Raw genomic sequence first — 24427 nt, forward strand, 5'->3', positions numbered from 1 at the left:
TTTATTTTTTAATTTTAATCTGTTTTTTTCATAAATATAGGCTCCAGCTGAGGTCAACTGGGACAGATAATATTTGGTTAAAAGTCACAGTCTTGTTACCTTGAAGAGAACATAAAACCACAGCTGCTGAAAAGTTGTTGGAAAGTGAAAGGTGGAGGAACTACCAGAAAATAACAAAAAAAGAGGCCAAATTTTGTTTGTAAACTCTGCTTCAATCTCTCATTGACCTCTGAAATCCACATGTATTCATACTTTGAGGAGTTATATCAAGGGCAAAAAACTAGAGAGGTATTTCGATTACAGGAGAGAATTTGGAGTTTTTGCTAAAATAAAAACCAATATGCTACATAGGACTGTAATACAATCAAGAATATCTATAATGTATGGTTTATAATTGCCTAGGATAGAATCCAAAATTGCAAGATACACAAAGATAAAGGAAAAAAATGATCTACACTTAAAAGACATAGAAGTCTATCTGAAGATGGCCTAAATGTAAGTATTAGCAGAAAATAATTTAGAGCAGCTATTATAAATGTGATCAAGGTTATAAAGGGAAATATGTTCCCAATGAATGAACAAGTAGGAAATTGTTAGCTGAAAGAGTTCCAAGAATACCAGATAGACTTTCCCCTGGATACAATGCAAGGGGCAGGATAAAGCTGAATTTGGACAAGACATTAAAAACAAAACAAAACAATAACAACAAATCTCTCTGGAAGCCCAGTTCCCATTCTAAACATAAAATATTACTAGAAGAACTGGAAGCCTATTCTACACCAAGGGTAATCACAGCAACAACAAATCTCCAACCCAGTTTAGCTCCTAAGTAAACTACCTCAAACTCACACAGTAAAAGACCTAGCAAAAGGAAAAAAAATTCTATTCTAAGACATAAAGCCAATCTACTTTTTATGTAAGATGTCCAATTTTCAATAAAACATTGTAAAAATACAGAAAGTAAGGAAAAAAGCCATATTTTGGATATTTCCAACTCATTACTCCAAGACACAACATAATACAAAAATTAAAAAGTACTCAAATATGGCACAGATGCTGTAACTATCTGTGTTAGAGCATTTCAAGTAATTTTCTGTCTAATAGAAAAGGCAGAAAATATGCAAAGTCAGTTAGGATTCCCCATTTGGTTTCTCTGCCAAAATTAGACAAAACTGTGAAAACCATGTTTCTTTTTCCAGTTCTCAGCTGAAGGTAATTTTGTGCCCTCCCCCGCAATATGGAGATATTGCCCCAGCTGGGACCATGGGGATGATACTGGTATCCTAATGGGTACTTACTCCCAATTGGACAGAGGCCAAGGATACTACTAAACATACTACAATGTACAAAACAACTTCCCACAACCAAGATTTGTGAAGCCCAAAATGTCAATAAGGCCAATGCTGATGAACCTTAACCTAAAGCAACCATTAACAAAAAGTTATTAAAGGATATAAATAAAGAAATAGGACAGGTCAAATAGAAGCATTTATCAAGATGGTAGATTTTAGTCCAACCATATTAACAATTCTATTAAAAGGTGAAGAGTCTAAATGCACCATTAAGACAGATTGTCAGAATAAATTAAAAAGACCCAACTATAAACTACCTATTAAAAAAACCCAATTTAAACATAAAAACAGATAAGTTAAAAGCAAAAGGAAGGGAAAAGATATGCCATGCAAGCACCAACCAAAAGAAAGCTGGAAAAAGAGTCACAAGTCAGAGGTTAGTATCAGTATAAATAATGACAACACTCAGACTAATCAACTGCCTAGAGTATTTGTTTAAGTATCACTTAAACAACAGAGATATATACTGAGAGGTGGGTTGTTAGGCAAATTTCTTCTATTGTACAAATATGCTTACCTAAACATGGATGATATAGCCTACTATGCTCCTGGGCTCTATGACACTGCTACTGTTGTACATGTGGTCTATAGTTGACTGAAGCATCATTACAGATCTGAGCTGATGAGAGGTAAAAATAACACTACACTGGTACTGGGGCAATCTCTGGCTCTTCAACCACTTCTATCAGCCAACTGAGATTACTGCTTAATATTCTATACCACATAAGATCATTGTGCAAATGAGGACAGTAAAGACCTTTTCAACTGTTTGTATCAGCAACCTCTGCTACATAGTAGCAGATCTATGCTTTTCTGTTTAAGTCATAAATGCTAATTCATACACTATTCACAAATTACTGAGGTGACACCACTTATGACCCTAGCCATTTGATTAGTCCATGTATAATAAGGTTTCTCTGGTCTGAAACATTTTCTTGAAAATGACATACAGGCATGGTGATTAAAAAAAAAAACTATCATAAAATACTTAATCAGAAAAATCAAAATTCTCTAATTAAGCAGAGCCGAACACAGTGGTGCATGCCTGTAATTCCAGTGGCTGGGGGGAAGAGGGGGACTAAGTCAGGACGATCACGAGTTCATAGCCAACCTCAGCAATGGCGAGGCGCTAAGCTACTCAGTGAGACCCGGTCTCTAAACAAAATACAAAATAGGACTGGGGATGTGGCTCAGTGGTCAATAAGTACCCCTGAGTTCAATCCCCAGTACCTCTGCCCCCCCCACACCAAAAAATGGGTAAGTGGAATAAGAGACAGCACCTTTTTAAATTTTAGTAATGAAATCACTGAAACTTTGAAAGTTACAGCCTATGTAACTTTACAGACTATGTTTTTTTTTTTTTTTAATGTACACCAAGATAAACAAGACAATCAAGGAAGAAAAGCAGTTCAAGACAGAACTCGGAATCCTACTATCTCATCATAGTATGTATAACCACAGTGCTTTTTTATGGCTAAGAATCACTTGCCAATTTTCAGTTTTGTAAGTGGTTACTTTCTCGAATCACTATTTAAGATAAAAGATCACTGTATTGACGACTTCCCAGGTAAAAATTCCCTTGCCTGCTATATTTACAATATTCCAACTAAGCCCCATGAAAACATTTTAAGAAGCTGGAGTGGAGAATGAGACCATTCTCCAACATTAACACAAACAGCATACATCCCATGCCCCATGGCATTATCAGATAATAAAATGAGAGTCTAGAATTTCAAGGCATTTAGTGTGTCTTCGATAACTTTGCCCCACACTCATTCCCCACTCACAAAAGCCAACGTAACAGAAATAACTAAATGGCTGTAATATTTTTTTGCCCAGTTTCCCAAGTTTATCACTCTGGGTGCTTATGAAAATGGGATTTCCAACCTCCCTTTCTTTAAAGAGTCTATAATGTAAAAGAAAACCTAGGATCCCATTATTTAAGAAGTGGCTCAGGTAAGTTTGAAAAACACTGCTGGAACCATCCCTCATAAAAATCACCCTGCTGTGGCCAACCAAGATGGGCTGGGAACACAGCAGTGAGAGTAGAGAAGGCAATTAGGGCTGGCTACAGCCTGGGCTCACAAGGTTAGTAAAGTCCTGAGTCATTTCTCATCATCCTCCTCAGAGGCCAGCTGGGAGGCCAGACTTGATACTCTCTTATGTCTGAGGATTATCCAAAGCCCTTCAGATGGGGGCTTTTTCAGGTTAGTACCACACAGCTGTGGCCAAGCTAGAATCAGGGCTCCAGGGCAATGGCACAGTGTTACACATACTCTCAGAGGCCATGGTGTGCCTGGCTTTTGGCTCTAACCATTACTGGCATTCACTGCAGATCAAAAGGCTGATTCTAGGGGTTAGAAATATGGCTTGGTGGTGGAGCTCTTGCCTGGTATGTGTGAGGCACTGGGTTCGATCCTCAGCACCACACAAAATAAATAAAAGTATTGTGTTTATCTACAATTTAAAAAAGTGTGTGTGTGTTTGTGTATATATATCTGATTTGATTAACAAAATCAGGACATATTTCCTTGAGGCAGAGTGGGAATACTCTTGAGCCACTGGTTTCCACCTCTGACTTCAATACATATAGTTTTTTGAAGAGGCCCAGGACACAACTCATATGGATGCTTTCTCTGGGCTATTTGCTGGCAGCAAGCAAAAATCTGTAAAACTCAGCTGCTGAAAATCTTTTATTTGTAGATTATTATGACCCACTACTCTCAGTCATTTGTACTACTAATTGAAAGTTCGTAATATTGCAATAAAAGCAAACAGTGGATATTTACTGTGGGTTTTTGTGCTAAGCACTTTATAAGGCTTTAGCTTTTCTTTCATTCACTTATCTCACAATTGTTTATCAAAAGCCTAGGACTTTTACAGGTGTTGAGGACACTTCAGTGATCAAAACAGACAAATCCTACCACACAGAACTATGATCTAGTGGAATGAAAGACAATAAAAGGTACAGAGCATGTGGATGTTAAAAGGGAACAAGTGATAAAGAGAACAAGCAGGGTACAGGCATGTGGAAGAAAGGTGCCATCTAGACATATTAACAACTTTACCTTTGGAACAAAGGGCCTCCCTGAGGAGGAACAACTTGAGTGAAGCCTTGAAGTCAAGTTGGAAGGGACATCAAAACATTCAGGCAGCGTCCCAGCAAGAGAAGAGCCAGGAAGGTTTCTAAGTTAGGAGTATTCCTAACTGCCCACAGAAGCAAGAATGCCCATATGTCTAGGCAGAGTGAGTAAGAGGGAAAGAAATGAAGCCAGAAAGGCAATTGAGAACAGACTGGAGACATAAATATGACAGTATTTTAAGTAGCACTTAAAGCCATGACAGAGGAGACAATAGCAAAGAGAATGTGTACAGATAAGGAATAAAAGCCTAGGACATGAGCTCTGGGCCATGCAACTATTTATAATTCAAGGAAAAAAGAGAAGTTAGCATAGGAGATGGAGAAAGAGTGGCCTGAGAGAGAGGATGAGATATAAGGTGTGGTGTCAGGGAAACCAAAAAGAATGTTCCAGAAAAGGGAGCACTCAACAGTACCAAATGCTGCTGGCAGATTAAGATAAAGAGCTGACTGGGTAATGACGGAGTGGTCACTGAAAACCTCAACATCAGCAGCATCAGTGGAGTATAAGGGTGAAAGTCTGATGACAGGGAGAAAAACTTAAGCAACCTGTGAGGTAGGTGTTCATCACTGCTTCTGATTCACAGATGAGGGTACAGCATTAACAGGTCAAAGGCCAGGCCATGGTGAGGCCAATGATTCTGTGCTACACAAATATAAATCTTTTGAGGATCCACTGCAAGGTGGTATGTCAAGAAAGAAGAGTGTTCAGATAAAGGGGACTTGAAACCTTCTACTATCTGTCCCCTGAGCAAGAGGATATTTTAAGGGGAGGAAAAAAAAAGCTCAGGTCACAATTAATCAAATGAACCAGAAGCCAATAAGCAGGGATAGAAAGCAAGACTTTGTGCAGGAAAAGGGGCAGCAGCACCATCTTGTGCTCCACTGTCTTCCAATGTATGCAAAATCAGCTTATCCAAACACTCAAGACTGATAGGTATGGGGGTCCATTCAATCACCAAACTCAACTCTTTAGGCACTGGTGCTACATGGAGCTCAAGGAGACAGTCCTCTCAGCTCTTTAACTGAATGTGTTTCACAATCCTGCTGATTTCTCATTCACACTTGTTGATACCTTATAGTTTCACCCACACAGCCTAAATTTCACAACCTGGAAAATTCACGGTGCATGAATATCACTGGCCTGGAGCATGTTCGGAGAAGCTCTTGGGCCCTGAGTGACGTGAACAACTGGGAGCTGCACCAAACCCACCCCAAATGAAGTGCCATGCCCTGATGTTACCTTTCCTCGGTACATGAACAAGCAGTGTGAATAAGAGAAGGAGTTCAAACTATAAAAGGAGGGAAACAGGTTCAAGTGAGGACTCTACCATAAAAATCTGTGTGAGAACAGGCAACGGGCTTTCCAACGGGCTCCAAAGAGATGCTGAACTTAATCCTCTAAAGCCTCAGCTTCAATATGCAGCATGGAGATGGAAAATGGGCTCGGAGTGAGGCTTCCAGGACTACTCTTCATTAACCAAGTTATTTACCTTATTCAGGCCTCATTTTTAGTGCCTATTAAATAGGAATGACAATAATACATATCCCATGAAGAACTGTGAAAACAGTGCCTAGTAATAGTGTGCATTCTCCATCACCTATTATAATGTAACAACAAAGTTATTGTGAAATTTGCATCTATTAATAACTCATTTCCCCCACTTGTAATAAGGAAACTTCTGATAAAAATGTATACCAGATTTGCTAATATCAAGAGCAAAGAAAAAAATAAGTTAGCCAAAGCAGCCATTAGAATCCAAAAATTAACCAAAAACACAAATTAAATACTGCAATATATTATATGTACCTTGAACAGGGATTTCCCCATAGTTTGGTCTCTTATCTGACAAAGATGTCAGGGGCTTAGATGTTGAAATTGGTCCACTTATGGAATGTCTCTGAAATCATAAGATAAACAGTAAGGTTGAATAAATAAAAAAATAATAAAAGTTAGGCAAATGTAGCCTGAAAATCACAAAGAAAATAAATGTCTTGGAGAGCAAATAAATAGTTATGAATTTGTATAATTCCTTCTATACCGCTATAGTAAGGTATAACACACACACACACACACACACACACACACACACACACACACGAAGCATATTATATAATCAACAGACTTTTTTAAAAAAAATAAAACTATTATAATTATAGACTTATCAGCAATTATAAGAAGTAGTATTGAAAAAACTGTATATTCTTCCTACAGTTTCCCTTATGGTAAAACTTTGTAAATGCATAGACTAACACAACCAGAATACTGACAAAGTCAAGAGACAAAACATCTCTATCCACACAATGATACTTCCTGTGGCTCTTTTACAGTCAACACCTAACTCTTTCCTCCCTGAACCCACACCACTGACCCCTCATAACCACTGTTATTCTGGTCATGATTTCATTATTTTGATTAAAAAGAATTTGTGAAATATCATATACCAATTCATTAAATGCAAAAGTATGTTCCAAACAAAAATATAGATGCATTCGTGTTATACTTTTGTTAATTTAGCCATGTCCTGGTTCCAAACAGATCAATTCTATCACTCACTTGCTAACCCTACAACTGCCCCAAAAGAGCCTGTTACCTTAATTTAGCACTACTGCAAACAGCTTTGTCACTGGCTTCCTCATTTCCAGATTTATGTGTACACAAGCAGCCAGAGAGAGCCATATAACCTATAGAATATTTAATATTTTATCTGTGCTTTTTCTCATGTTTTATTCCATTGGCTTTTCCCCCAGACCTTCTTTACCAAGCTACTCATTTCATACTCCCAGCAGAAATGTGCAAGAGACTCAGCGTTTCCACATCTTGACCACATTTGATATTGTTAACCTTCTTAATTTTAGCCATTCTTAACAATTTGGCTTGGGATTCCCAGTGTAGATTTAATTTCCATTAAATGTACTAATGATGTTGAACATCTTTCATGTGAATATTAAGGTCATTTGTATATCTTCTCTTGGGAAAGGTTTTTTCAAATTTTGCTCATTACTTATCGGATACAAATCTTTTATCAGAAAAATGTAATATCAATATACTCTCCCCAGACCAGCACTTGTTTTTGCATTTTCTTTTTTTTTTTAATATTTATTTTTTAGTTTTCGGTGGGCACAACATGTTTATTTTATTTTTATGTGGTGCTCACCCACACATTCCAGGCTAGCACACTACCACTTGAGCCACATCCCCAGCCTGTGTTTTTGCATTTTCTTAATGCCTTTCAGACAATTTAAATTCGGATGCCTAATTTATCAAATTGCTTTCATGGTTCATGCTTTTCTGTGTTCTAAACAAGAAATCTTTGTATTCTCAAAGGTCATGAAGATTCTCTCTAATGTTTTCATCTAGAAGTTTAATAGAGTTAGTTTGTATATTTTGGTCTACAATAAATTTCATTTTGTCCATATGGATATGTTCCAGAATCCTTTGTTGAAAAGAATCTTCCCTTGCACCAAATTACTTTGGCACTTTTGTTGAAAATCAACTAATCTACTTCTGGACTCTACTAATCTCTGATCTAATGTCTTTACTGCACAATGACAGTATCACACTGTATTGATCGAATAACTACAGAGTAAGTGTTGAAGTCAGGTAGTGCAATTCCTCCAAATTTGTCCCTTCCCTCATGCTTTGCACATGCAAGGCCCTTTGATTTCCATGTGATTTGTTTAAATCTTGTCAATTTGTACCAAAAAATGCTAAGATTTTAATTGAGATTGACTCAATCTATAGACCAATTTGAAGAATATAAGACATTAATGATATTGAGTTTTCCAATCATAAACGCAATACATTTGTTAATTCTTTAATTTCTCTCAGCAATATTTTACAGTTTTCACTGGAGGGTCTTGTACATATTTCATTAAATTTACTGCTAAATATTTCAGTTTTCAATTGTTTTTGCTAGCATATAGATAATACAAGGGCTGGGGGTATAGTTAAGTGGTACAGCATTCAGGCAAAAACTCAGAAGGATGCCTATGCAGATTTCTGAGCCCTTGCTGCATTAGCTCCCTCCTCCCAGGAAAATTCTAGCAGTCTCATTCTCCTTGATCATTGATTTATCTCTCCTCAGATTCAATTGGATACCCTTTTCCGTTTCTCATCAGTTCATCTTCCCCACACCACCAACTATCTAGAAATTACTTACATGAAAAGAATGTGAGCCATAGTAGGACTTTCCTTGTTTTTCATCTTTTTTTTCCAGGGATCATAATCCTTAGTGCTTTTTATACAATGTTTGAAAGTAACTACTTCCTATATTTTGTCCTACTTTCTAGTTTTATGTGCTAATAGCTTTTGTTAGTCCCTCATAGCCAGAAGTAGTACTCTACCAGGGAGTTTTGAAAAACTAAAAATCCCAATCTTCGGCTTCATTACCCCAGAGATTTCTGGTTCACTAACTAAAGCCTGGGAATCTGTGTGTTTAAAACTCTTCATGTGGTTTTTATATACAGTTAGGTTTGAGATGCACTGTGCTAACTAATCATGAACTAAAAAAAGCTTCTGGGTGTAGCTTGTAATTATTAGCTTTTTATAAGCTACAAAAATCAGAGTTTTTACCTCTTATTTTAAAAAAATTTAGAGAATGATGCCTTGGACATTGAACTTCAACTAACAAAAACTATTTTGAGAAACTTCATCTTATTTTACTATATTTGCCACCTTTACTTTGCTTTTACTTATTTCTTCAGGCTTTTAAAACAAGTTTGATTTGTGGAGCATATTAAATCTGCAGGTGAAATATGGAATTCCCCTTAGATTCCTTTTACATTAGGACATCTTGTACAAACATGCAAATGCAAAGCCACTGATTTGCAACATCACAAATGCCTAAACTTTACAAAAATGCCTAAACTTTACAAAAATTTTTTAAAAAAATTAAAATTAAAAGTCCACTCATAAAACCCACGGCCAATTGTTAACACAGCACTAAAGTCTCATCTCAAAAAGAAAAAAGCTTCCAAGCCCTATTATTTTAGGGAACAGATGTGGCCAAAACTACCCCGTATCACAGGATAACAGATTTAAGGCAATTTTTTCTTTGGCTGCTCTCACCTATGTGGAAATACTCCACCTCAGCCACTTTCTGAAAGTGAACAGATAAAGAGCACAATGAGAGGGTCTCTTCATAGAGAACATTCACCTGCCCCTGTTTCTGGTCTGTTTTTCCACAATGGCAAGAAAGAGCAACTTCTAAAACTTGCTTATAATGGATCAGCAATGTCCTTGTGCTACACTGTGATACACTGGTCTTCAATGAATCATACTTCTCTGAACTCATGCCTGGCACAGACCCTTCTCACTCTGAATCCGAGTTGGCCCTGTGATCTGTTTGGACCAAAAGAACAGGCTAGAAGTGGTACTGTCCAAGCTTCATGCCAAGGTCTTCGGAGGCTTTTTGCCAACTTCCACTTTTACCTTCCTGGAGCTGGAGAGAATCATATTGCCGAATGGGCCTGAGAAGAAAGATCACGTGGAGACAGCAGTCCAGTGCCCTCCTGAGTCCAACCCACACTCTGGCTCAGTGAATCTGCAGGAGTAAGCCCAGGTACAGCCAGGAAAGAACTGCCTCATCAACTCAGAAAAATGTGAAAAATAGTAAACTACCATTTTAAGTCACTAGGTCTTTAAGTGATTTTTTTCCTGCAGCACAGGCTTACACATGCCAACTGCATGCTCAAAGAGACATCTTAGTTTCCCAGAAGAATAACATAATTCACATATATACATAATTTATCTTACTCAAGGATGTTCATGGTGTTTAGAAAACAGACCCCAAATACATCCTTCTGAGCAGTCATATGCCCACCTGACACATGTGTGTATGACTCTGAAGAAAAGGATTTAGCTTTCTGGTCCCAGGCACTTACCTGCATAGGGGATACAGCTGCTGCAGGAGGGGTTTTCATAGGACTCGGACTCAGAGGTGTTCGAGGAATTGCAGCTGCAGCAGGGTTTGGTACTACAAAAACAACAAATAAACAAGTAAATAACAGAAATCACAGTGCCACAGAAGCTTTCTTAACTAGTCCCCATTTAAGGATTCACCAGATTAACCAAAGCTCTCAAATTCCACTGGAAACAGTCTTAGCTGATGCCTGACCTATGCTGAACACTCACAACAGTCTCTCAGGAGACAGGTGCTTTTACCACCAGTGAATTGTTTGCTTCCCTAGGCCAATAATTTTATTTTTGCTGTTTAATTATATTAAGTGGCCAAAGTATTCCATTTACCAATGAAATCCAAGTACAAAAACAAACCCACGAGAGGCTGATGTGCTTACCTAGCATATATAAGGCTCTGGGTTCAATGCTCAGCATTGCAAATAAAAGAAAATAAAACCAAAGAGGATATTATCTGTAAAATGCTTCAGATAAGAGGCCTGGAATGTAATGGACATTCACCAACTGCACATTAAACAAATGGATGAAGAACTTCTATTCATCCTGCATCACTTCCTCCTACAGAACTTATCACTCCACTTCACGTGTATTTTCTGATTTGCATTTAACACAAAGATGTATGATTATTTGTTTACATAATCTTCCACTCTTAGCTACTCACAGCAGCTTATTTTTTCTAATTCATTCATTAATTAATTTCTAGACACTTGGACTTAGCACAAATTCTGATAAAGTCTGCATAAAATTGGTTTTCCATTTGAAACTGCATTAAATTCAAAATGAGAAATGCAAATTGAACCCAGGCATATCACTAGAAATGGAGAAAAGCACACTAAGTAAAGCATGCAGGTGTTCTTTTTTTAACTGAGACAAAATTCACACAACATGAATTTAACCATTTTTAAATGTACAATTCAGTAACTTTTAGCACATTCACAATATTGTACAACCATCACCTCTACCTAGTTCCAAAATATTTCATCACCTCAAAAGTAACTACTTATTAAGTAGTTACTCCCCTTCTACCCTTTCACTCTTGTAGAGATAAGCAGCCCCAATCTGCTTATCTCTACAAACTGACCTATTCTGCATATTTCATGTAAATGTAATCTTACAATATGTGGCCTGTTGTATCTGGCTTTTTCACTTTAGCACAATGTTGTAAAGATATATCTATATTGTAGAATGTAACAGTACTTCATTCCTTCTTAGAGTTGTCTAATACTCCATTGTATGAAAAAATCACATTTTGTTTATCTATTCATTCAAGTCATGAACACTTGGGTTGTTTCGCTCTCTTGGCTATTGTGGTTAGCACTGCTGTGAACATTTATATACAAGTATTTGTCTAAATACTTACTTTCAATTCTTTTATAACTAGGAGTACAAATGCTGGGCTATTTAGATTAGTTTTATTATAAAATATTTGTTAAAGATCAGTATAAGAGCATATATGTCTTTTTTTTTTTTTTTGCATTGAAGTCTGTTTTGTTAGCCAGGCACAGTGGCACACACCTATAATCCCAGTGGCTCAGGAGGCTGAGGCAGGAAGATTGTGAGTTCAAAGCCAGCCTCAGCAATTTAACAAGGCCCTAAGAAACTCAGTGAGACCCTGTCTCTAAATAAAATACAAAAAAGGGCTGGGGATGTGCCTCAGTAGTTAAGTGCTCCTGAGTTCAATCTTCAATACAAAAAAAAAAAAAAGTCTTTTTGTGTTGATATTGTGAATAGTTGCATAATTTAGTATACATGCCATTATCATTTTATTTTAAAATAATGTATTTTTTAAAAGTTCTCTTCATTTTACTCCATTATATTAATCAGAGGTAGATACTAATAGCTGTTCTGAAGACCTCTTTCTTTACTTTAAATACAAATACATATAACCATCTATGCTTTAAAAAAACAAAATAACATGGGGCTGGGGTTGTGACTCAGCGGTGGAGTGCTCGCCTATCATGTGCAAGGCCCTGGGTTCAACCTCAATATCAAATATAAATAAAAGTGTCGTTCCAAAAAAAATAACACACTGGTCTGCAACTTGTTATAAAGAATCGCAGATAGAGACTTAACATGGCGGCGGGCGCGGAGAGATCAAGTCTCTGACCTCTTCAGCTGTGCAGGCATAGGGAGTCGTAAACAGCCTAATTCTGTTTGCTCAGGATCACTAGGCAATGCTGAACTGACGTGGATCTGGGGCGAGCTGTTTGGGCCTCTCAGAACACACACTGAACCTGGATCGGCTGAATTCAAGCTCCCGTTCGCCTGCTTCCCGCAGAAAAACAGCTGTGACTCAGCACTAATCCATCTGGCTAAAACAACCGGTCAGCCCTTCTGATCCTACGGAGGTAAATGCCAACCGAGCCTTCATAGGTAGTGGCCACAGGTTTGAAACGGGGCTTGGGAGAGACAGTAAGGACCCACCCGTTGCATTGCTCACCCGGCAAAGGGAAACAAACTCGCCATTTGCAAGAGATACCACCATGGCAGACAACTGACGTCATCAGACTGCGGCGGAGGAGATAACTTCATTGAAACCTGCGGCTATAGGTGTGTAATTCCCTAGCCTTCCCTCTCCACACATCGGGGAAACCTTAAGGGCCAATCTCAGCTCTCCTGTGAGCACGGTAGCCAGACCGAGGGAATTAGAGGTGGCGCGGGACCCGCGGCATGGGACTACCGCTCCCACCAGTGCTGACAGCTGAGGTCTCTTGCACCAGCTACCGGGGGTGTGGCTACCGGAGGGGCAGTAAAATTCGCTGAGGATTCTCAGCCCCAAGCTCTACAAACTTAGGGTCTGAGGGAATGGCAAACTGGAACAGTGTGCCCAGTCATTCATGACAACAGGGCTCCCGGGAGCAGCAGACCTGGCGTGTACCCAGTATTGTGGTGAGCGGCACCCGTGAGAGGGGCCTGGCTAGAGGAAAAGTGGGGAAGTGACTAGACACAAGAGGACGCCCTAGGCACCCAGGATTGGAGACTCGCCCAGTCTGGGAGGAGGAGTTGCTGCACAGTGATTGGTTTCCGCGTATTGATAGGAGAAACTTGGCCTGGTGGTCACAGCGCCACCTACCGGAAGAGAAGTTAATCAAACTCTAAGACTGCATTTATTAGTTTTTTTTTTTAATTTTGATTTGGGGTTTTCTTTCATTTTCATTTTTCTTTCTTGTTTTTTTTAATTTTTTTTCTTCCAATTTTAATTTTAATTTTTTTTATTATTTAAAATTTTTTTTCTTTTTTTATTTCCTATTTTTTTTTCTTCTTTTGTCTTTTCATTTCTTTTCAATTATCTTATCCCCCCTTCCTTGAATTCTACCTGCTTACTCTCATTCTCTTTAGTGACTTTTTCCCTTCCCTTCTAATACCTTTCCTCCCAAGCATCAAATAAATTTATAGGAGTAAACAGTAACTCAGCAGTCAAACAGAACAAGAAGTAACATGAGCAGCTTCAAAAAGCAAGGAAGAAAAGAAGTACAAACAATGCAGGACAGCCTAAATATTCAGGAGGACCTAGAGTCATCAGAAAAATGGTCATATAAAGAACTCAAAGAACACCTTAGACAGATGGAATGGAACCTTAAAGAGGATACAAAACAGCAAATTCAAGCAGCGAAAGAACACATTGAGAATGTATTACACAAACAGATAAAAGAAGAAGTTAAGCACCTTTATCAGGAGATAGAGATTATAAAAAAGAATCAAACCATAATCTTAGAAATGAAGGAAACTATACACCAAATTAAAAACTCAATTGAGAGTATCACTAACAGAGTGGAGCAAGTAGAAGCCAGAACGTCAGATAATGAAGACAAAATATTTCATCTTGAAAAGAGTCTAGCCAACTCAGAAAGGCTGGTAAAAAATCACGAGAAAAACATCCAAGAGTTATGGGATAACATAAAAAAGCCAAACTTACGAGTCATCGGGATAGAAGAAGGTACAGAGATTCAAACCAAGGGAATGAGTAACCTGCTGAATGAAATAATTACAGAAAACTTTCCAGAAATAAAAAAGGAAACAGATATACAAATTGAAGATGCATACAGGACACCGAGCACACAAAATCACAGTAGACCAACGCCAAGACACATTGTTATGAAGATATCCAATATACAGAACAAAGAGAAAATATTAAAAGCTACAAGAGAAAGGAGACAGATTACATTCAGGGGTAAACCAATAAGGTTAACAACGGATTTTTCATCACAGACACTGAAAGCAAGAAGGTCATGGAACAATGTATTTCAAACACTGAAAGACAATGGATGCCAACCAAGAATTCTGTATCCAGCAAAATTAAGCTTCAGGTATGACAACGAAATAAAAATCTTTCATGATAAACAAAAGTTAAAAGAATTTGCAGCCAGAAAACCAGCATTGCAAAGCATTTTGAGCAAAACACTACACGAGAAAGAAATGAAAAACAATAACCAAAACCATCAGAGGGAAGTGCCTCGGTAAAGACAGAGGGTGAGGGGAAAAATAATCATGGAGAACAAACTAAATTTTTTTTTTAAAAAAAGGATAAATAATCAAACATGGATGGAAGTACAAACCATATATCAATAGTAACTCTGAATGTTAATGGCTTAAACTCTCCAATAAAGCGACATAGGCTGATATCATGGATTAAAAAAACAAATCCAACAATATGCTGCCTCCAGGAGACACATCTGATTGGAAAAGACATACACAGGCTGAAGGTGAAAGGATGGGAAAAAATATACCACGCACACGGTCCTCGTAAGCAAGCAGGGGTGGCCATCCTCATATCGAATAAAATCGACTTCAAGACTAAGTTAATCAAAAGGGATAAAGAAGGACATTATATACTGTTAAAAGGAACCATTCACCAACAAGACATAACAATTATCAATATTTATGCACCAAATAATGGTGCTGCGACATTCATAAAACAAATTCTCCTCAAGTTCAAGAATCAAATAGACCACAACACAATAATTATGGGTGACTTCAACACACCTCTCTCACCATTGGACAGATCCTCCAAACAAAAGTTGAATAAGGAAACTATAGAACTCAATACCACAATCAATAACCTAGACTTAACTGACATATATAGAATATATCAACCATCATCAAATGGATATACTTTTTTCTCAGCAGCACATGGATCCTTCTCAAAAATAGACCATATATTATGCCACAGGGCAACCCTCAGTAAATATAAAGGGGTGGAGATAATACCATGCATTTTATCTGATCATAATGGCATGAAACTGGAAATCAATGATAAAAGAAGGAAGGAAAAATCCTACATCACATGGAAAATGAACAATATGTTACTGAATGATCAATGGGTTACAGAAGACATAAAGGAGGAAATCAAAAAATTCTTAGAGATAAATGAAAATACAGACACAACATATCGGAATCTATGGGACACAATGAAAGCAGTTTTAAGAGGAAAATTCATCGCCTGGTGGTCATTCCTCAAAAAAAGAAAAAACCAACAAATAAATGAGCTCACACTTCATCTCAAAGCCCTAGAAAAGGAAGAGAAAAACAACAGCAAATGTAGCAGAAGGCAAGAAATAATTAAAATCAAGCAGAAATTAATGAAATTGAAACAAAAGAAACTATTGAAAAAATTAACAAAACTAAAAGTTAGTTCTTTGAAAAAATAAATAAGATCGACAGACCTTTAGCCATGCTAACAAAGAGAAGAAGAGAGAGAACTCAAATTACTAACATACGGGATGAAAAAGGCAATATCACAACAGATGCTACAGAAATACAGAAGACAATTAGAAGTTATTTTGAAAACCTATATTCCAATAAAATAGAAGATAGTGAAGACATCGATAAATTTCTTAAGTCATATGATTTGCCCAGACTGAGTCAGGAGGATACACACAATTTGAACAGACCAATATCAATGGATGAAATTGAAGAAGCCATCAAAAGACTACCAACCAAGAAAAGCCCAGGACCAGATGGGTATACAGCGGAGTTTTACAAAACCTTTAAAGAAGAATTAATACCAATACTTTTCAAGTTATTTCAGGAAATAGAAAAAGAGGGAGCTCTTCCAAATTCATTCTATGAGGCCAACATCACCCTGATTCCGAAACCAGACAAAGAGACCTCAAAGAAAGAAAACTACAGACCAATATCTCTAATGAACCTAGATGCAAAAATTGTCAATAAAATTCTGGCGAATCGAATACAAAAACACATCAAAAAAATTGTGCACCATGATCAAGTAGGATTCATCCCTGGTATGCAAGGCTGGTTCAATATACGGAAATCAATAAATGCTATTCACCACATCAATAGACTTAAAGATAAGAACCATATGATCATCTCAATAGACGCAGAGAAAGCATTTGACAAAGTACAGCATCCCTTTATGTTCAAAACACTTGAAAAACTAGGGATAACAGGAACATACCTTGACATTGTAAAAGCTATCTATGCTAAGCCTCAGGCTAGCATCATTCTGAATGGACAAAAGTTGAAGGCATTCCCTCTAAAATCTGGAACAAGACAGGGATGCCCTCTATCACCACTTCTATTCAATATAGTTCTCGAAACACTGGCCAGAGCAATTAGACAGACGAAAGAAATTAAAGGCATAAAAATAGGAAAAGAAGAACTTAAATTATCACTATTTGCAGATGACATGATTCTATACTTAGAAGACCCAAAAGGGTCTACAAAGAAATTACTAGAACTAATAAATGAATTCAGCAAAGTGGCAGGATATAAAATCAACACGCATAAATCAAAGGCATTTCTGTATATCAGCGACAAAACTTCTGAAACGGAAATGAGGAAAAACACTCCATTCACAATATCCTCCAAAAAAATAAAATACTTGGGAATCAACCTAACAAAAGATGTGAGAGATTTATACAATGAAAACTACAGAACCCTAAAAAGAGAAGTAGAAGAAGATCTTAGAAGATGGAAAAATATACCCTGTTCATGGATAGGCAGAACTAACATTATCAAAATGGCGATATTACCAAAAGTTCTCTATAGGTTTAATGCAATGCCAATCAAAATCCCAATGGCATTTCTTGTAGAAATAGATAAAGCAATCATGAAATTCATATGGAAAAATAAAAGACCCAGAATAGCAAAAGCAATTTTAAGCAGGAAGTGTGAATCAGGCGGTATAGCGATACCAGATTTCAAACTATATTACAGAGCAATAGTGACAAAAACAGCATGGTACTGGTACCAAAACAGGCGAGTGGACCAATGGTATAAAATAGAGGACACAGAGACTAATCCACAAAGTTACAACTATCTTATATTTGATAAAGGGGCTAAAAGCATGCAATGGAGGAAGGATAGCATCTTCAACAAATGGTGTTGGGAAAACTGGAAATCCATATGCAAAAAAATGAAACTGAATCCCTTCCTCTCGCCATGCACAAAAGTTAACTCTAAATGGATCAAGGAGCTTGATATCAAATCAGAGACTCTGCGTCTGATAGAAGAAAAAGTTGGCTCCGATATACATATTGTGGGGTCGGGCTCCAAATTCCTTAATAGGACACCCATAGCACAAGAGTTAATAAAAAGAATCAACAAATGGGACTTACTTAAACTAAAAAGTTTTTTCTCAGCAAGAGAAACAATAAGAGAGGTAAATAGGGAGCCTACATCCTGGGAACAAATTTTTACTCCTCACACTTCAGATAGAGCCCTAATATCCAGAGTATACAAAGAACTCAAAAAATTAGACAATAAGATAACAAATAACCCAATCAACAAATGGGCCAAGGATCTGAACAGACACTTCTCAGAGGAGGACATACAATCAATCAACAAGTACATGAAAAAATGCTCACCATTTCTAGCAGTCAGAGAAATGCAAATCAAAACCACCCTAAGATACCATCTCACTCCAGTAAGATTGGCAGCCACTATGAAGTCAAACAACAACAAGTGCTGGTGAGGATGTGGAGAAAAGGGTACTCTTGTACATTGCTGGTGGGACTGCAAATTGGTGCGGCCAATTTGGAAAGCAGTTTGGAGATTCCTGGGAAAGCTGGGAATGGAACCACCATTTGACCCTGCTATTGCCCTTCTCAGACTATTCCCTGAAGACCTTAAAAGAGCATGCTACAGGGATGCTGTCATATCGATGTTCATAGCAGCACAATTCACAATAGCTAGACTGGAACCAACCCAGATGCCCTTCAATTGATGAATGGATAAAAAAAATGTGGCATCTATACACAATGGAGTACTATGCAGCAATAAAAAATGACAAAATCATAGAATTTGCAAGGAAATGGATGGCACTAGAGCAGATTATGCTTAGTGAAGCTAGTCAATCCCTAAAAAACAAATACCAAATGTCTTCTTTGATATAATGAGAGCAACTATGAACAGAGCAAGGAGGAAGAGCAGGAAGAAAAGACTAACATTTAACAGAGTCATGAGATGGAAGGGAAAGGGAGAGAAAAGGGAAATTGCATGGAAATGAAGGGAGACTCTCATTGCTATACAAAATTACATATAAGAGGTTGTGAGGGGAATGGGAAAATAAACAAGGAGAGTAATGAATTACAGTAGATGGGGTAGAGAGAGAAGATGGGAGGGGAGGGGGGGGGATAGTAGGGGATAGGAAAGGTAGCAGAATACAACAGTTACTAATTGGGCATTATGTAAAATTGTGGATGTGTAACCTATGTGATTCTGCAATCTGCATTTGGGGTAAAATTGGGAGTTCATAACCCACTTCAATCTAATGTATGAAATATGATATGTCAAGAGCTTTGTAATGTTGTGAACAACCGATAAAAAAATAAATAAAATAAAATAAAATAAAAATAAATAAATAAAAAAAAGAGCTTTGTAATGTTGTGAACAACCAATAAAAAAATAAAAAATTAAAAAAAAAAAAAGAATCGCAGATATATTTTAACATTAGTACTTCAAGATCCATCTCATACTTATTAAAAGAACCCAACTTGTTTCTGAATCTTAACTGTGGTATGGTTGGGGTATAAGGGTAGGGGAAGCACTTGGGTTGTTTCAGATCTCTTGGCTATTGTGGATAGCCCATTTGAGGGAAGAAATGGGTAGAGGTGGACCCTTGCAGGCATTTTGAGATCTTAACTTCATTCCAACTATAACAAGGAAATTACACAATTTTAGGTAGGAAAAAAAAAAAACTACCATGAAATAGAATGGGAAATTATGATCACTAAAATTAGTAATTGATGGTCATTTGAACTAAAGATTGTGCCACTAGAAATGAAGAAAAGCACACTAAGTAAAAGTGGAGTCCCATGTTGGAGGCTGGATCAAGACTTGCTAAGGTGTAGTGGCACATGCTTGTAATCCCAGAATTACAAGGCTGGAGGATTGCAAGTTTGAGGTTAACCTAGGCAACTTAACAGACACCCCGTTTAAAAAAAAAATAACTGGGGAGCTGCAGCTGTGGCTTGGCATGTGTGAGGTGCTGGGTTCAATTCTCAGCACCACATATAAATAAATTTAAAAAATAAAGGTCTAGGGGGCTGGGGTTGTGGCTCAGCGGTAGAGCGCTTGCCTTCAATGTGTGAGACCTCAGCATCACATAAAAATAAATAAGTGAAATAAAGGTACTGTGTCCAACTACAACTAAAAAATAAATTAAAAAAAATAATAAAGGTCTATCAACAATTAAAAAAATATTTTTTAAAAAACTGGGGATATAGCTAATGATGAGCACTTGCCTAAAATATATGAGACCCTGAGTTCAATCCTCAGTATTGCCAACCCCACCCTACCCTGCCACCCAAAAGGAGACCTGCTAAGACTGGATTAGATGTGGGGGTGGGAAAGAAGAATTTAAGGAAGATTCCCAGATACTTGTTCAAAAACTGGGTGGAATGGTGCTGCTATTTCATGGAGCAAAGGTTTAATTCTGAACATACAAATATCTGGAGAAGGGCTGGGGTTGTGGCTCAGTGGCAGAGCGCTTACCTAGCATGTGTGAGGCACTGGGTTCAATTCTCAGCACAACATATAAATAAATATATATAACATATATATTTATATGTAACATAAATAAATAAACATAAAGCTCTATCAAAAACTGGAAAAAAAATTTTAGGAGACATCCAAGTGCCAATGTCAAGTGAGCATTTGGATATACAACAAGAAATCAAAGGAAGGGAAACAGCTAGCATAAGGCATCTGGACATTTTAGGCATTAAGAGGATAATTGAGTCACAGGAACATGTGGTCCACCTTGGGAAAAAAGACATACATCTTTGCATAAATAAGGGATGAGTTGGATACCAAGATTTCTAAAGTAAAAGACTCCAAACTCCCTATGAAAAGTCACCTTATATTAACTCATTGATACTACTTGAAATTTGATTAGACTGAGAGTAGAATGGTAAAGAATATCAAATAACACCAGAGAACACTGGATAAGTAAATAGAACCTCTGCCCCTGGCACAATAAATATGAAATTAATTACCTTGAGATGCACTGTCAAAGGACTTGATAAGGGTTTTTACTGTAGGAGTTGGCTCTGAGGAAGTTGAGGATCTTCTACTCAGTCCCATCCCCTGCCTTAAGGCTGCCAAATCTCTTTCAACAGCATTCATGTAGTTGTATACCCGGCCTCGCTCCTCCTCTTGCCTAAAAATAATATGGAAATACAGCATTTGCACATATGTATGAGAAAATACACATTTTTCCCTCTCCCAACTGAAAGCATTAAAAGACATTAGTTTTGTTTTGTTTCAACTGTATCGGTTAAGCAAAGTAGATTATCTGGTCTAATATTCTCATTTGCTTGACAAATGCCCGGAAATGATATTAAAATTTTCATATCAAGTTATCCTAAGCAAGTTAAATTACCATCAAATTCCATTTTCATGTAAGTAAGTGTCAGGTGAGGGCATCAGTAATCAATTAGCAGTAAAATGGAAGGCAGACTAGCCACAGCCTGACTCAGATCTAGGAATCTGGTTCTCTGCTGCTAGGAATGCCTGGCCCTTCTCAGAAGTCTGGGAATTTGCCAGCACATGTAGATAATTTAGGCTGGCTCTAGCTTAAAATGCTGTGCTTGAACATGAAATTGCAAAGAAATAAAACCAAAGCCCATGTTCTGAAAGAACAGAACAGACCTACAAATAGAATTTCTACAGAAGGGGAAGAAAAAAAAAAAAGCCCAGGCCCATATTAGTAACCTGAGTCCTCTAGTGTGATGTATTTCTGAGACATCAGAAAAATCAATGCTATTTCATTTCTGGTCCTCTTAATTCACTGAGCTGACTAACACACATTTTCATCTGGAATGAGATTGCAATTGCAGAATTTGCACATGTCATAAAACTATCAAGCACACTAATAGGGACAAAAATCAAATCAGTTTTTTGGAAAATTGTCTGTGTTGGTCATCTGGATCTCTGGAAGTTTGGGTTTTTTGTTTTGTTTTGTTTTGTTTTGTTTTTGCCTCAAGATGTACCAGAGGTATATGTGTAGCTACTTATCATGATTAGAAGCTTCAATAATCCATAAAAATGATAATAATTTTTTGGCCTGAGAACCCCTTTCCGCTCCTAAAAATAATTGAGGACCCCCAAAATCTTTTGTTTATGTAAGTTACTTCCATTAAATCAATTAAAATAGAAAGCATATAAAATACATAATTAATCTAAGCCAAATGTGTGGTATACACTCATAATCCCAGCTACTCAGGAGGCTGAGGCAGGAGGACCTCAAGGCCAACTTGGGCAACTTCACAAGACTGTCTCTCCAGTCACACAAAGTAAACATAAAAGTAAACCCTGGACTAATTAACATGATACAAAAATCTTAATGAAAAATAACTATATTTCTAAAGACAAAATAATTAATAAGAGTAGCTATGTTTTATATTTTAAATATCTAATATCTAGCTTAGAAGATAGCTAGATTTTCATTTCTTCCATATTCAATCTATTGAGATATGAAAAAAATGAAGGGGGCTAGGGATGTGGCTCAAGCAGTAGCGTGCTCGCCTGGCATGTGTGCGGCCCGGGTTCGATCCCCAGCACCACATACAACAAACATAAAACAAAGATGTTGTGTCCGTCGAAAACTAAAAAATAAATATTAAAAATTCTCTCTCTCTCTTTAAAAAAAAAAAGAAAAAAATGAAGATCTTTAACAGATAATGTGGTTTAAAAAGAGAAGAATATTTAAAAACCCTTTTTAGATAACTGTGGTTATTCTTTGATACTAAACTAAAATGCAACAATTGATAGTTACTTAAAAGTTGACTGTGAAATGTGGGTGTAACTCAATGTTAGAGCATTTGCCTAGCATGAAGGAAGCCCTAGGACTGATACCTAGAAATACAACACACACACACACAGAGTTCAATGTGGAATTTTAAACATATGAAATTTTCCAGTTTTGTCCATTATGACCCACTGGTCTATCATGTTCTTTGAAAGAATCTTTTTACCCATCCGTGATCCTAAAACAATACATATGACATAAGGAAAATACTGGCACATTGTATTATAAAGATTCTCCCAATGCTTGCCTTTATACAATATCATCAATGATCTTACTCAAAACAAACGAACAAACAAAAAACTCTTTAAATATGGGAAGCCACCATATTTACAATGGCAAACAAAATTTTCCCAAGACCTTAACACTCATTTGTTTTTGTTTTTTTTAAAATGTTCTTTTAGTTGTAGATGAACACACAGTATCTTTATTTATTTTTTATGTGGTGCTAAGGATCGAATCCAGGGCCACACACATGTGAGGCAAACACTCTACCGCTGAGCCACAACCCCAGCCCCTTAACACTCATTTGAAGCCTGTATGTATCAGTGGCAACAAATACGGTCAGTTGTTTTCCTTTAAAGGAAACACCCATCAAATATCAAAATCTGAATACCTATAGTTTTTCTGTTAGTCAACCTCAAGTAAAAATGGTGCTACATTGGGCTGGGGATGTGGCTCAAGCAGTAGCGCACTCACCTGGCATGCATGCGGCCAGGGTTCGATCCTTAGCACCACATACTAAGATGTTGTGTCCACCGTAAAAATAAATATTAAAATTCTCTCTCTCTCTCTCTCTCTCTCTCTCTCTCTCTCTCTCTCTCTCTCTCCTCTCTCTTTAAAAAAATGGTGCTACATTAAGGAAAGAAAGTAGTTTAAACTAAAATGACCATATAATGCTCTCCTCAAGGCAATCTCATACTTGGGTACACACAGATAAAGTAGAAGTGTTTTATTGATACTTCCCATCTTGTTACACAGGTTAAAACTAGGGTAACTCAAGGAAAATTAAAAATTTACTCCTTCAGGAAGGACAACTTGAAGTTAAACCTGCATTGTGCTTTGTTTAGGGCTTTTTTCCTTTTTTTTTTTTTTTCCTTTTTAAATGTCAGTATGATGCTGACAAGTTCAATGACAATTTGGTGCCAAGGCCTTGATTTATCAAGTTTATGTCTGCTTTTCATTATCAGTGTAAAAGTCAGCACAGTGAAAAAGGTCAACAACCTGTTAGTAGTATTATTATGAAAACGATACTTAATGAAAATGTATTCAGGGTCTTAGGAGTCTACACTCACTCTGAGAACTCCTGCTCTATAATATGCCTCTTTCAGGAGGTACTTATTGAACAATATACATTGCATATATGTCATAAATATGATGAGCTTTGGGGAACCAAGAGAGTGATCCTTTAAGGCCAGGTGCTGTGGTGCACACCTGTAATCTCAGTGACTTGGGAGATCCCAAGTTCAAAGCCAGCCTCAACACCTTAGCAAGATCATGTCTCAAAATAAATAAATGAGTGTGGGGGATGGGTGTGGGGCAATCCCTGGTACCAAGGGGAAGAAGGGGGAAAAAAAAAAAGAATGATCCTTTAAAAGCAGAATTTCAGGGCTGGGGCTGTAGATCATTGGTAGAGCACTTGCCTAACATAGTTAAGGACCTGGGTTTGAACCTCACCATTGTCAAAATCATCATCATCATCATCATCATCATCTGCAGTCACTCAGGATAACTTTGAATGAGGCATT

At 37.3% G+C, this 24427-nt stretch overlaps 1 protein-coding gene across 6 annotated transcripts in view; it reads right to left on the reverse strand.

Annotated features, from left to right (window-relative positions):
- Positions 1–24427, reverse strand: part of Specc1l (sperm antigen with calponin homology and coiled-coil domains 1 like) — a 144585-nt gene that overhangs the window by 52843 nt on the left and 67315 nt on the right. For all 6 annotated transcript variants that reach the window (XM_005334446.5, XM_021732631.3, XM_021732632.3 and 3 more), the window contains 3 exons: positions 20869–21032; positions 10378–10469; positions 6302–6392 (listed from right to left, as the gene is read on the reverse strand). In XM_005334446.5, coding sequence (XP_005334503.1) covers positions 6302–6392; positions 10378–10469; positions 20869–21032 — 347 coding nt within the window. The remainder of the gene's footprint in view (positions 1–6301; positions 6393–10377; positions 10470–20868; positions 21033–24427) is intronic.

This window comes from Ictidomys tridecemlineatus, chromosome 2, assembly GCF_052094955.1.
Source record: "Ictidomys tridecemlineatus isolate mIctTri1 chromosome 2, mIctTri1.hap1, whole genome shotgun sequence".
Classification (NCBI taxonomy): Eukaryota; Metazoa; Chordata; class Mammalia; order Rodentia; family Sciuridae; genus Ictidomys; species Ictidomys tridecemlineatus.